We start from the raw sequence: 12,325 nt of genomic DNA on the forward strand, positions 1-12,325 counted from the left end.
CCACGATCAGATAATTCCATCTCAGGAGTAGGGATAGAGGATTTTTTAATTTTATTTTACTATTCAGAATTTCTGTTTTAAGTACAATTTTCAAGACAATGCGTGTTGAAGACTTATGCTACAACTCTGCCCTATAGCTCTTTAATAAATGTATTCCCCCATGAGTTTCACACAGTGAGGTTTAAATATCTTCGTTTTGTGTAAAATAAGACTTCTGACAATTGATCCTGAATCCCCGAAGTGAGGTTTTGGACTCAGTGAACAAATCCACTATAGGCTGAGGCAGCTAAGTGAAGTGCCCATCAGTCTTAGTTCATCCCATTCATATACTTTCTCACGCTATTGTTGCAGAAGCAGGAGCTATTCAGAGTCAGCGGCTTGCTCAAAGACATTTTGATCGAACCCCAACCTTCTGGTTCAGAGACAACCTACACTACCATTGCGCCACAGTTGCCCCAAAACTGACACAGTGATTAAGCTTCACATTATGAAGTAAATTACTGGTCAAATATTCAATTTAGCTTATGCAATTTAAGCACTGAAGCACCTGGCAATCTCCTTGAAAAGAAAACCAAACCCCAATAAATTTGATTTTTGAACCGTTTTACAAAGAACATTCTATATCATATCTTACCTCTGTATCATATCTTCTTCTGTATCACATCTTACTTCAGTACAATATCTTATCTCTGTATCATATCTTACCTCTGTAACATATCTTACCTCGACAAGAAATTTGCACAGGTGACTTTTCAGCAGAAAAAAGCAGAACTTCATAGATTGTGGCCATCGTTGGTTGCCTTAAATCTCCTGCAAACACAAACCACCACAACACAATTTCCCAACCTCGGAGACTCATCTTTGAACAGCGACTGTAATTTATTGAATGGAATAAAGTCTACATTTCACAGCTATAGGGGCCTACACAGTAAGCAAAACAAAGTCTACTCTTTGTCCGTTGTGAAGAACTACACCACAGGGTAGTTCAAGACAGTCTGTCGTCATGTGATTGAAGGAGCGACGACAGGGCTGGTGGAGAGACGACGGCCACAGCCAGAGAAAGGTCTCCCCATAAAGATCAGCTGATGGCAAAAAACAATGACGCATGTAATTTGTGACAGGAAGCACTTTCATGCTGGATCCTTCCAAAGTTACACATCCATTATTTGGAAAAAGGGGCAATCTGCAAAGTATCCAAACAAATGACCATGCTTTGAAGGCAGATAGCTCGCGTCCTTTGTTTTGAACACATAGAGACTGGACTCATTATATTCAAGAGATATTGTATGGTAAACTTCTGGTCTTTTTTTTTTTGTCCCAAAACATTGAAATTCAACGTTATGCAACAGAACTTTTCAGGGAGAGGTATTCATTTACTTTGAAACCGTCTCCTGGCAATTGTGGCTCCACCTCCTGGCCAGATCCGAGATAGAAATCACAGCCTTAGGACAGAATTGCATGGGATTTCTTGATGCCAACCAAATTGTCCACACTGACAGACCTCCTCATCGCAGATTTATGCAGGTCCTTGTACTTGTCCTCACACAGCCTAGAGATCGCCTAGAGACAAAACCGTTCATTGTTTTTAGACTTTTGTTCAGTATCAGTGAAAAGAAAAACTCAATTCAATCAATTCCAGTTTCAATGTAGCCTTGAACCAACTAACCTCCAGTTTCTGAGCCCGCTTGTTGCTCAGCGGCTCCAATGGAAAATTAAGGTTGTTGTCATCAGCCAGTGAGCGCAGGTCAAAGTAATACTTGGCGTACACACTGGCTGGGACATTAATGTTGAACTGAAGAAGCTCCAGGAAGTGACGCTCCATCTCATTCCTGCAGAACGTGGAACACAGCGGAATGAGTTACTCATTGCTAGTTTGTTCAATGATCAGTACTTTAATGGGGGAAAGAAGCACTTACATGTCCTCCACTGTTATATCTTTGAGGATCTGGCAGTAGTCGACATTCCACACAGCCTGGTCGTCCCAGACCTTGGAGGCCAGCAGAATGGCGCCAAGAACAATCCGTTTCCAGTTACAAGGACAGATGTCCATCTCAGCATACGTCAACAGCCTTTCTAGGTAAACCTACCATGTCACAAGCAATATACACAAATGATGGTAAAAGAGAAACAAGTGTTGGAATGGGGATCGTGTTTCTTTCATCAGATTCTTAAGAGTGTATTCTTCTGCTTCCATATTACCAAAGTGACGATGGCGCACTCTGCGGTGAGCTGTGCCGAGCTGAAGAGCGTTCTGATAAAGCGATAGATGAGTTTGTGTTCGGGGTCAACCACGGAGTAGTCATCTGGAACTTTGTCTCGCTGTCAAAAAAACAGAGGGTCATCATCAAAAGGGCGATCATCGTTGGTCAATCAGCACAGAGGCAGCAGTGAACCAAAAAAAAAAACCAAACTCAACTCACCGTTAGAGGGTGTTTCTTCTCATCAAATATATCCAGCGTGCGGTTTGAATCTCTGCAAGAGCAAACGAGCAAATGCTGAATGTGCAATATGTGTGAACTTTGAACATGTGAACATCACACAAAAATGATATCACTTATGTGCGAAGTTGGAAATGTGTAAGTGACATAAATTGCTGACCAACAACAAAAGGTCCATCTATCTATCTATCAATCAAAGGTCTATCTATCTATATATCTATCAATCAAAGGTCAATCTATCTATATTCAAAGGTCAATCTATCTATATATCTATATTCAAAGGTCAATCTTTAGCAGATAAAAGGTCCTTTCTCTCTATGATAAATGATCTACCTATCCACCTATAATAAAAACCGACCTACCTTACTGCCTGTCTGCAGGACACCGACTGAAAGTCTATCTCTCCGTGAGTTGGTTACCTCTTGTCCACTGACCATCACATTATTTCCTCAATTATTGACCAACCAATTTCAAAAAAAGACTACCCATTGACTTGCAGCCAGCAAAAAAGATGCTGTGATGCGAGTTAAGGTTTGAAACAAACGAACATGCTATGAATCCATTTGTGATCTATCTATCTAAAATAAAAGGTTTATCCTTAATTTTCCTGCCAATATACTTGACTCTAGGAAACAGTGAAACAACACCATGAGGGATGAACTTCATACCAATGAATCAAACTTCTCCTACCTGTTTTTGATGTGATAGTATATGGCCAACGCGACGCTGCAACAGAGAGAAAACAGACACACGGCAACATTGAACCACAGGATGTAGATCACATCTGTTGCAGCTGGTATTGTCAGATACCTTGACCATTTATATGCAGCTCACAAAATGACTGTTATCATGGGACCAAGCTCGGCAAAAGACTCGCGCGTATTGGCAGCAGATAAGTGGAATTTAAATGGAAATGGCTTCAGTGTAAAAGACGTATTCTTAAGGAGTGAAGGACAAAAGGAAGGGGAAGTAATGAAAGGAGCTAAAATACTTCTGTTCTTATGAAGATATCCAGAGGACGGGAGGTAAAGTCACCTACCATTTAATTGTGCTTTTGAGGTTGGGCTGGCTGACCGTGCTGTCATCGATGAATATCGTTGAGCAGGAGCTGTACTTTTTTGTCAGCAGGCCCGGGGACATGTGCTACAGAAAAGATGATAATATGGGAGGAAGAGGGGACACTTTTAAGATCATTGCAATGGAAAGAAACACATTTACGTCACCCATTAGTTTCACCACGAACCCTGGCGTGTACACTTAAAAACTGTTCTGCTAAAACTTAAGCATCGGTGACCTTTCCCTTACATGATTCATGTAGTTGCTTTTCCTCTTCTCGCGCACTGAAAAAAGAAAAAAGAAAAGTCAATGTACATCAAAATGCAAACACACTGATCTTTTACATTTTAAATAGAAGAAACAAGCGGGATCACAACGGGAACATCCTTTACCGTCCGTCTGCGACTTGTTGAGGAAGAGGGTGCTAGCTCTGGGATGGTCTGACGGGTTGGCCTCTTGGGCTAATTCTGTCGATATTCAAGAATGAAACAAGAGCATTTCTTAAAAAAAAAAAAACACTGCACTTCACTGGAGTACAAACAAGAGCCTCCATAATTTCATTCAAGGTTCAAGGGTGAGGGCATGGAGAAGAACTGCAGGGGATGCACACGCACCATCTGGGAGCTCCCGGTCACTGATGTGCTGCAGGTACGTCCCAGTGTCTTCGCTCACGTCCTCGCAGGTGGTGATGGGACACTCCTCCAGCTCCACCTCTCTCCTGTGGATCTTGGGGCTCTCCCCAGGGGACATACAGCAAGACACCGACCCTCCCATGGTTGACCTATGACAGTCCTGCTACAGCAAGGGCTGTTTCCCATACAACTAAGGAAGGGTCAACTTCTAGTCTCACTGGGCTGCAGGGTGCCTGCAACTTTGAAAGTTTAAGTCTAGATCTTTAAGTGGCTGATAATACAGAGTCAAACCAACGTGATTCTGACATTAGCTCCAAGTTATCTTAAAAATTATCTAATTTTGGTTTAAGAGTGAACGAGAAGTCTAGCCTGTGCGTTTTCCTGCAAGGTGAAAAATCGTGCAAATTCAGATTAGAAGTGGATGCATGTAATGACATCCAACTGGGTATCTGCGGTATGTGCAGGACAAATGGCATTTTCGGGGCGTGTGCGCAGTATGGCATTGGCGCTTTTTAGTACGACTTGCATGCGTAGACTGGACAGTTTTGGACGACAATAACTAATATCAGCTCATTTTACCAAACAGACGCTAACAACACAAAGTCACAAGCTCCTCTGTCTCCATCCATGGCTAGCCGGCTAGCGCTAGCTTCCGCAGCTCAATCCATTCCTGGCTTCCTTGGCAGCATGGATCAATCCATTTTCACTGCAGCTGAAGCCCCTGTCACAATACACGCCTTCAATGCCGCGTAAACGTCAAATACTGCTGTCAGGAAACAACTTTAGAGATAGCTAACAAAGTGGAAAAGAGGAGAGTAATGGAATTTATGAAAGGCAGCAGGCGTTAGCTTTCATCTCGTCGCATTTACAGGACACGTCTTGGATGTCAAATGATCATAGAATCAAGTGCAGGGGCAGCTTCCGACTTTGTCCTTTCAAAGTAAAAGTCCTCTATCATAGTTAAGTCAACACCGAAAATGTGTTTTGCATCTAGCGTTTAAAGATGGCACGATTGCAACAACAACAACAACTGCATTCAAGAGGGAGGTAGATAAATAAATGGTTGATAATAATGTAAGCTAAGAGAAGACATTAACTTGGGCATGTGACAAAAGTATACTTTTGTTTACATCTATATTGTTATACGTTTGAAGTGAGTAGTCTTTAGGAGGGCCACTCGACAAGCCCCTCTGGGTTTATTTGGCTCCTCCAGCTCATTTATTTCCAAATGTATGGTTTGTTAATTAACTAATCATTATGCACTGTCTGTTTTTCCATTGATCTATTATGTTTATGTTTTTTTTTTGTGAGCAATAAATAAATAAAAAATAATAATAATAATTTTTTAAAAAGAGTCCAAAGCTGGGCCTTAAAATCGATAAAGAAATATAACTGCAACAACGTTTGAAAGCAAGTCAGACGAAAAGGAAATAGGGAGTCATATTTTGCATATTTAACTCACAAATCAAACAATAGATATGTTTAAAATGTCAGTATTGATGTTGTCGTGTTAAAGCTATTTTTAACAGCTGGTCCGGACTGTATAAATATAAAATATTTACATCCTATGGGTCCAGGAGTTCCCGGCTTTTATTTTGAGCATTGAGAGGCAAATGAAACGGAAGCACATTGCTGATATTTGTTGTTACCTTTACGAACCTGGTGCCGCGCCCCCTCCATTATGAAGAAAACACACCCGGTCAGGAAAAACGACCACTAGGACCGCCCACAGTGAATTCAGGCGATTCCATTGGCCACTTTTAGCAATGCTCTGACATGATTGGCTTAAATTGCTCATGGATGGGTCACTGCACCTAACGCTACAGTGTTCATAAAAAAAATAACCAAGCTAGCTAATAGCTTATTGCTGAGTAACGAGGTTTGATAATTGGGAGATAACATCGACTAAAAAAACGAATTTAAAGAAAAAAAAAATCGCCGCTGGAGGGTGAAGGGTGGCAGTACTGAGTCGACTAGCTGCTTTTTAAAACCCCACAAGGAAGAACCACTCTGCGCATGCGCTCACGTGAAAAATGACTGCGGTGTAGTTCCTTCTTTTATTTTCCAGCATGGCTTTGGTTCCTTATGTGGAAAATCCCTTGCCAGCGCTTTCCAAATTGAACAATTCATCCGCGCATTTTCGGTTCGCAAACCACGACCTGAGTCTTGCCCAAGACTGGAAAAACCTCGGGGTGGCAGCAGTTGTGTGGGATGCGGTAAGTGACGATACACCATGAGCAATGCTACTTGGACTCTGCTGTCATTACTACCTACGTAGCTAAATGCATATTACGCGTTTTTGCAGGCGGTTGTCATGTGTATGTACCTGGAGCTGGGGAAGGTGGAGTTAAAGGGGAAGGAGGTGATTGAGCTGGGAGCCGGGACTGGACTGGTGGGCATTGTAGCAGCCTTGATGGGTAAAAGTTATCCTAACTTCTCTAAATTCCACCTAATCAAACAAATAAAATGCCAGTTGTACATGCAAAAATATTAAACATGTAAATGTAAAAAAAAAAAAAATCCAGGTGCCAAAGTGACCATCACTGACAGAGAACCTGCTCTGGATTTTCTGTCAGCAAACGTGAAGGCCAACCTGCCCCCAGAATCCCAGGAGTCAGTGTTCGTGTCAGAGCTGTCGTGGGGCGAGGGCCTTGAGCGCTACCCAGCTGGGGGGTTCGATCTCGTCCTGGGAGCAGACATCATTTACCTGGAGGACACCTTTGTGCCGCTGCTGCACACTCTGGCGCACTTGTGCTCGGACACTGCGGTGGTTTTCCTCGCCTGCAAGATCCGATACAAGCGCGACACGAACTTCCTGAGCATGCTGAAGCAGCAGTTCGCAGTGGAAGAAGTCTACTTTGACAGGCAAAGGGACATCCATGTGTATAAAGCCTGGAAACTGACAACAAGGAGGGATCTGTGAACACACACACAGACGCAACCGTTGTCTACCTTCATTTTGTAGTAAGTGACTGTGCAATCAAAATAAATGTCTGAAAACTCCTCAAAGATTACCAGAAACACATTTATTAACAGCTGCCAAAAATGTTGTATTTGAATAGCTCTAACATAATGCACTGTTTTATACAAGTTGGTGCAGACATTTAGAAAGTGTGAATACAAAATTAATGGAAAGCAACATAAAAAAAAGAAGCATACTATGTCATGACAATACATAATACCTAAAATAATACAGTATGGCATTCCATGATCATGAGAATATCCACTTGGTTCACTGTGAAGTCTTTATGAATCAATCGTATTTGCGTCCTTCCTTTTTTTTTTTTAGTGGGATGTTTGTGATTGGTTCAAATGGAGTCATTATTGTGTACATATGAAAAACTTATAACGTCTAACGCATTATGAGATGCTGCGACCGTAACTGAGCCCGAAAAACACACTCATGGGTCGGTGGTGGTCGATTGAGATTATCCTGTGTGTGATGGTATGAAATGTTAAGGATTGTATGTGCAAGGAAAGTGCGCATGAAACTTTGTAGTCCTGTAAACAGAGTTTGGAGACAGGTTTAGCTGATGCCTTAACCGCTGGGATCCTGGGTTAATCCATTTGCATTAGAAAGATAGCAGGAAACATGTCCGTGTCTCCTGCTTGTACAAAATCAATGCAAATTTTAAAAAAAACAAAAAAAAAAACAGGGTGGTACAGATTCTAACAGTATAATGCACACATAAAGGAGGCGACAGGTGTCTCCAGTGGTGGGAAATATGTCTCCAAAATTTGTTTAAAAAAAAAAGCAGTACAACATTGCGAACACAGTGAGGCTCTTTGTTTTTAGTTTGTACTCAAAATCTGCAAAGAAATAAAATGAAGTTAAAATTTGTATTTAAAAAAAAACAAAAAACAATGCCTTGTAGAAAAATATGGTACATGACCTGAGCCAGTTGGAATTCCAAATTTTGCAACGACCACTTTCCCTTGAGGCCGCTAAGAACCTTTTTTTTTTTTTACCAGAAACTACAGCCGCCCAATAATGCTCTGAACAAGCAAACGTAAGGATTTGTAGAAACCACAAACAAGGAGCCGTACGTGTGTGTGTGTAAATGGAAACATGCATAAGAGAGCCATAAAACACATGAAAGAGTTCTGTAACCATAAATGTCTTTTTTCAAAGTGTAGTCATAACGCTACCTTTAACATGAGACCCATTTAACAAACCCAAACATAACATGTAGCTCTTTTTCTTAACAAGGCAGTCAATTAAAGTAACAAAAACAAAAATCAATGGCATTATGCAAAACAGATATTCCAACACGTAAAGAAAACATCGCTAAAAGATAAAAGTCCATGACACGGCCCGTCTAGAATTCAAAGCGTTAGTAAGTAACAGATGTTAATGCAGGAGCGCCGTTACGGTTACAAACGCTGCACACAAAGGGTCAAGTCTCCAAAAAAAATGATCCAAGGGGTCTCGGGGCCGTTTGCAACTGTAAAAAGTTCCATCGCTGAGGTTGCTCCAGAAGTTGCCCCGTTGCTGGTGATGTCGCCCAGTTAGCCCAGGCACCAGTGACTGGAATGTCCCCTCTGATCTGTCACTTCACCACAAGGACCCTGTGTAGTTGTAGTTTCCTCCACGTCCACTCTTTTCCCCCCGCTCCACCCGTTCATTGGAAACTGATGGGGAGGGGGGGGGGATTTTTTTGAAACGGGTGTGTGTGTGTTTCTATTCCTGGTGAGTCTTTTATACAGATATTTTAGCAGTTTTTAAAAAGAAAGCAAAAAAAAGGGGAGTAGAAAAGTGGGCGTGGCGTCCAGGTGCGTGGCTCTGTGCTGAGTCTCTGTACACAGGGGGACAGTTGGTGCACCTGGCAGGCGTTTGGTGACGGGGGTTTTTTTTTTTTTTTTTTCTACTCGGATTTGTGGCAGTACAAGTCTTTGAGGGCTTTAAGTTCCTCGATGAGGGTTTTGTTCTGGTTCTCCAGCACGGCGACGCGGTTCTCCAGACACTTGACGTACTCCTTCTTCTTCCTGCGACACTCCCGGGCCGCCTCCCTGTGTGACAGAGAGACCATGTGGGTGAGGAGGTCTGTGTGTATGCCTAAACATGTGTGTGACCTGTTTAAATGACCTAGTTAGTTCAACTAAGCAGGTGGGCTCCCCTCCCCTTAAAGAACACTGAATATCTCATTAATCTCAAAATACAAATGCATTGTTTTTTTTTTGGATTGACACTTGAAAGTAAGAAGGTAAAATCATTTGTTAGGTTCTTCATAGACATACCTGTTTTTCATAAGTCGGACCTCCCTTTTGCGTGTGACTTCCTCCGTGCCTCCTCCTGAGCCCAGTGCAGGCGAGGTCGCCATGACTACCCCGGAAGTGATGGTGCTGGTGGGGGCTGTGCGGATCTGATAGGTCTGGACGTCACCAGAGGCAGCTGAAGGACAAGAACAACCATTTGATTATTCTAATATAGTTCACCTTTTGTAGGCTAAAGCTGGATATTCTTTTTTTTTGTAGTTTTATTCTCCACCTTGTACAACAACTTGGTTGCTTGGGACGAGGATCTGCTGCCCATCACTGGTCTGGGCGTACTGCAGGATCGTTGCACCAGACTGGGCTCCAGCAGCGTTGGCCATGGTCAGAGTCTGCAGGCCTTGCACTCCATCTGTGCCGTTATTGGCCAGCTGAATGGCTCCTCCCTGAGTAATGGCAACTGCAGAGGGATTGTGTGAGACTTTATTTGTGCACAAACAAACTCGGCCTTATCCCAGAATGTAACCGATCCAAAAAAAAGCTTAATGCATGCAAATCGATGAAGAAATGTTGCTGTACTCACTGTACTGTCCGCTGCTGGTCTGATAGATGGGAGTGGGCATGGTGACTGTGGTGATGGCAGGAGCTGAGTCGTCCTCCGACTTCTCTTCCTCAATTCGAGGCACCGCTGGAACGTCTGACGATAAGTCGTTTAAAATCTTTCTGCAGAGGGGGAAAACGATCACAGAGAAACATTTTTTTAAACTTTTACACTTACACAACAACAATCATTTACAGGTTATTATAGTCGTGCAAATATATATTTTTTTTAAAATGTCGATATACATTTGTGATTAGATGCTGCACCAACCTATAAGAAGGTCGCCTGGACAGAATCTCTCTCCTCTTCTGAGAATCTGTCACGCTATCTACGGATTCCTGAGAATCCTCACTCTCGGCAACAGTGGAAATCTGAAACGAGTCAAACTTTATTGCCAAAAATGAAACTCGTTAATAAGACAAAGTGAGTACAGATGTGTTCACGGCATTTCTAGGGATTTGTTTTGATCCCAAATATTTCAGCAATGAAGGTGAAAACAATCTACCATGCAAAAACAATAGAATTCGTTCAATTTTGTAATGATGACATCCTTCTCACCTGTACAGTCTGGACTTGTGGGGACTGGATGACTGAGGGCTGTGCAGCTTGGATCACACCATGCACCTGGACTGTCTGACCGTTGGGTAACTGAACTAGAGTGACTGTGGGACTACTGGACGTCACCTGTCCTGCTGCTATGGACGCCTGCAAACCATAACAACCAGTCATCAAATGTCACACACAAAAAGTAACAGACAGCAGAGATTTAAACCGACGCTGGAGATATTTACCTGGGTCAAGGTGATCTGCTGGGTCTCGGGCTCAGAGACAACAGTATCACCACCTTGCTGTGAGTCTGCAGCAGCCTCCATGGTCATTTAAAATCTGAAAATGTGAGAAACTTCTTATATGGATTTGATTCATCATGCTTACAGCCCATAAAGCGAGTGAGAAACACAGCAGTCACTCTTCAGGCAGTGTCTTGTTGATATTCCTAAGGAGGGTGTGGCTTAGCTAAACATGCTAGCACGCATTTCATTGATTAAACAAAGTTTTCTTGCTGTAACATCAGAGCAAGGTAGCTAAAATAACACCTCGTTGTGACGAGGATATTGTGTTAAACACGTTACGACCTGACGTAGGCGTGCTGTTGTTTTTGTTTTTGTTTTTTAAATAAAGAAGTGCTGCTGCAATAAAACTTTGCTCACTCTAGTCCCTGAAACACCGGAGGCTAAATCCAACTCAAGTTAGCATGGAGCTAGCTGCTTGCAGTGTGGGCGCCAGTTAGCATGCTAACAAGCTAATAGGCGTGCACAGCATGTTAGCACAGTTAGCAAAAATAAATGTAGCATTTATACAGCCTATATTATACAAAAAAAAAACAGTTTTCAACACCACATGTCGGATATTATTATTATTTTTTGCATTTGTTATTAAAAATACTGAGCTAACGATATTAGCATGAGGTGGCTAGCTGTGGAGCTGTATGGAGGGAAATGTCTGCATGCATTGTATTGCCTGTTTTTTTTTTTCTTCTGCAACTCGGGCACCTCACTTTCACTAACCAGTTATTTCCTGACTTTTTTTTTTTTTTTGCAGAGCACAATCTTGACATTTATTAGCCTTACATGAGTAACTGCTTCGGTACATTTTCTCTACACCGTTTATTAAAACAAAAATAAACATCAAGCCCACTCCCATATTTATACCTATGTCTCAGTAGTGTTGCGAGCCTTGCAGAGACTGACTCATTTTGTGAGCCTCTGCAACACCGCCGCCATGATCTCTTTGTTGGCTTTGTGCGGATATTAGGCGCAAATAACTTCTCTGGGCAGCCATCTATCTGTTTAGCAAACATCGGATGCGTATCCTCTTACCAACACAGACTCGCTTCGTCACTCCCGGGTCTACGGAGCTCCACTTTTATTCAGACCGACACGTAAGAGACCGCGTCAGGCTACACCTCCGTCGCGTCACCGAGAACAACAACACGGAGAGGAGGACGAGGGAGACGACGACAGCGAAAAAATCAGCTCTGTCGACGGGACCCGATTGGACACGAAGAGGGACGGAATGTCACGAAGGCTGCCGAGGGCGCAAGGGGGACTCCACGGAGATATCCGAGTTAACTGAGCATGCGCAGGGTTGCATAATCATAAAGCCATAGAAATGTAAATAATGGGCTTAAATCTTGAATTCTTAGCGATCACTTGATCTCATTTGGTTGCAGAGCAGCCTTTGAATCTGTCTGTCATTGATTGAATGTATATGCCTCTTAGAAGGATGTAGATTTGTGGTGCATTTTTATTACCACAATAATAAGTATAAATTCTCCACAAATACAACAAACAATCCGCTGTTTTCAATTTAGTAAAACTAACCTTCAG

At 42.5% G+C, this 12,325-nt stretch overlaps 3 protein-coding genes across 8 annotated transcripts; 1 reads left to right on the forward strand and 2 right to left on the reverse strand.

Moving 5' to 3' along the window:
• Positions 1–855: 855 nt before the first annotated feature.
• LOC109990151 (cyclin-Y-like protein 1) lies at positions 856–5,129 on the reverse strand. Its single transcript, XM_020642160.3, has 10 exons — positions 4,109–5,129; positions 3,887–3,961; positions 3,744–3,778; positions 3,478–3,581; positions 3,129–3,164; positions 2,421–2,472; positions 2,200–2,319; positions 1,917–2,083; positions 1,667–1,829; positions 856–1,560 (listed from the first exon to the last, which is right to left on the reverse strand). The coding sequence occupies exons 1-10, from the start codon at positions 4,266–4,268 to the stop codon at positions 1,444–1,446; spliced, it is 1,029 nt and encodes a 342-aa protein (XP_020497816.1). The 5' UTR covers positions 4,269–5,129; the 3' UTR covers positions 856–1,443.
• Positions 5,130–5,951: 822 nt separating this feature from the next.
• On the forward strand, positions 5,952–11,139 carry mettl21a (methyltransferase 21A, HSPA lysine). 4 transcript variants are annotated; one of them, XR_003809001.2, is made up of 6 exons: positions 5,962–6,342; positions 6,432–6,543; positions 6,652–7,090; positions 9,602–9,812; positions 9,947–10,361; positions 10,505–11,139. XR_003809001.2 is itself a non-coding variant. In XM_020642179.3 (4 exons), exons 1-3 carry the CDS (start codon positions 6,196–6,198, stop codon positions 7,047–7,049), a joined length of 657 nt encoding a protein of 218 aa, XP_020497835.2. In that variant the 5' UTR covers positions 5,962–6,195; the 3' UTR covers positions 7,050–7,090; positions 10,505–11,139. The 4 variants fall into 4 exon arrangements, 2 of the variants coding, with proteins under 2 accessions (XP_065807878.1, XP_020497835.2); XR_003809002.2 differs by lacking the exon at positions 9,602–9,812; XM_020642179.3 differs by lacking the exons at positions 9,602–9,812; positions 9,947–10,361.
• On the reverse strand, positions 7,133–11,972 carry LOC109990159 (cyclic AMP-responsive element-binding protein 1). 3 transcript variants are annotated; one of them, XM_020642173.3, is made up of 8 exons: positions 11,816–11,972; positions 10,730–10,823; positions 10,497–10,643; positions 10,209–10,309; positions 9,921–10,060; positions 9,615–9,797; positions 9,365–9,518; positions 7,133–9,136 (listed from the first exon to the last, which is right to left on the reverse strand). In XM_020642173.3, the coding sequence occupies exons 2-8, from the start codon at positions 10,814–10,816 to the stop codon at positions 8,992–8,994; spliced, it is 957 nt and encodes a 318-aa protein (XP_020497829.1). In that variant the 5' UTR covers positions 10,817–10,823; positions 11,816–11,972; the 3' UTR covers positions 7,133–8,991. The 3 variants fall into 3 exon arrangements, with proteins under 3 accessions (XP_020497829.1, XP_020497826.1, XP_020497828.1); XM_020642170.3 differs by having other exon boundaries at positions 10,209–10,324; XM_020642172.2 differs by lacking the exon at positions 11,816–11,972 and adding an exon at positions 11,648–11,809 and having other exon boundaries at positions 10,209–10,324.
• Positions 11,973–12,325: the final 353 nt, after the last annotated feature.

Source organism: Labrus bergylta, chromosome 24 (genome assembly GCF_963930695.1).
Source record: "Labrus bergylta chromosome 24, fLabBer1.1, whole genome shotgun sequence".
In the NCBI taxonomy this organism is placed as follows: domain Eukaryota; kingdom Metazoa; phylum Chordata; class Actinopteri; order Labriformes; family Labridae; genus Labrus; species Labrus bergylta.

What these genes read in the sequence shown, in the direction of transcription:
- mettl21a (XM_020642179.3), top strand. Translation starts at nt 6,196, where the DNA reads ATGGCTTTGGTTCCTTATGTGGAAAATCCCTTGCCAGCGCTTTCCAAA. An exon ending in CAGCAGTTGTGTGGGATGCG is followed by an intron (nt 6,343 to 6,431) that starts GTAAGTGACGAT and finishes GCGTTTTTGCAG; the next exon opens with GCGGTTGTCATGTGTATGTA. An exon ending in CATTGTAGCAGCCTTGATGG is followed by an intron (nt 6,544 to 6,651) that starts GTAAAAGTTATC and finishes AAAAAAATCCAG; the next exon opens with GTGCCAAAGTGACCATCACT.
- LOC109990159 (XM_020642170.3), bottom strand. Translation starts at nt 10,816, where the DNA reads ATGACCATGGAGGCTGCTGCAGACTCACAGCAAGGTGGTGATACTGTT. An exon ending in AGCAGATCACCTTGACCCAG is followed by an intron (nt 10,644 to 10,729) that starts GTAAATATCTCC and finishes TATGGTTTGCAG; the next exon opens with GCGTCCATAGCAGCAGGACA. An exon ending in GTCCGACTTATGAAAAACAG is followed by an intron (nt 9,137 to 9,364) that starts GTATGTCTATGA and finishes TCTGTCACACAG; the next exon opens with GGAGGCGGCCCGGGAGTGTC.
- LOC109990151 (XM_020642160.3), bottom strand. Translation starts at nt 4,268, where the DNA reads ATGGGAGGGTCGGTGTCTTGCTGTATGTCCCCTGGGGAGAGCCCCAAG. An exon ending in AAAGCAACTACATGAATCAT is followed by an intron (nt 3,582 to 3,743) that starts GTAAGGGAAAGG and finishes TCTTTTCTGTAG; the next exon opens with CACATGTCCCCGGGCCTGCT. An exon ending in TACTATCACATCAAAAACAG is followed by an intron (nt 2,473 to 3,128) that starts GTAGGAGAAGTT and finishes TTGCTCTTGCAG; the next exon opens with AGATTCAAACCGCACGCTGG.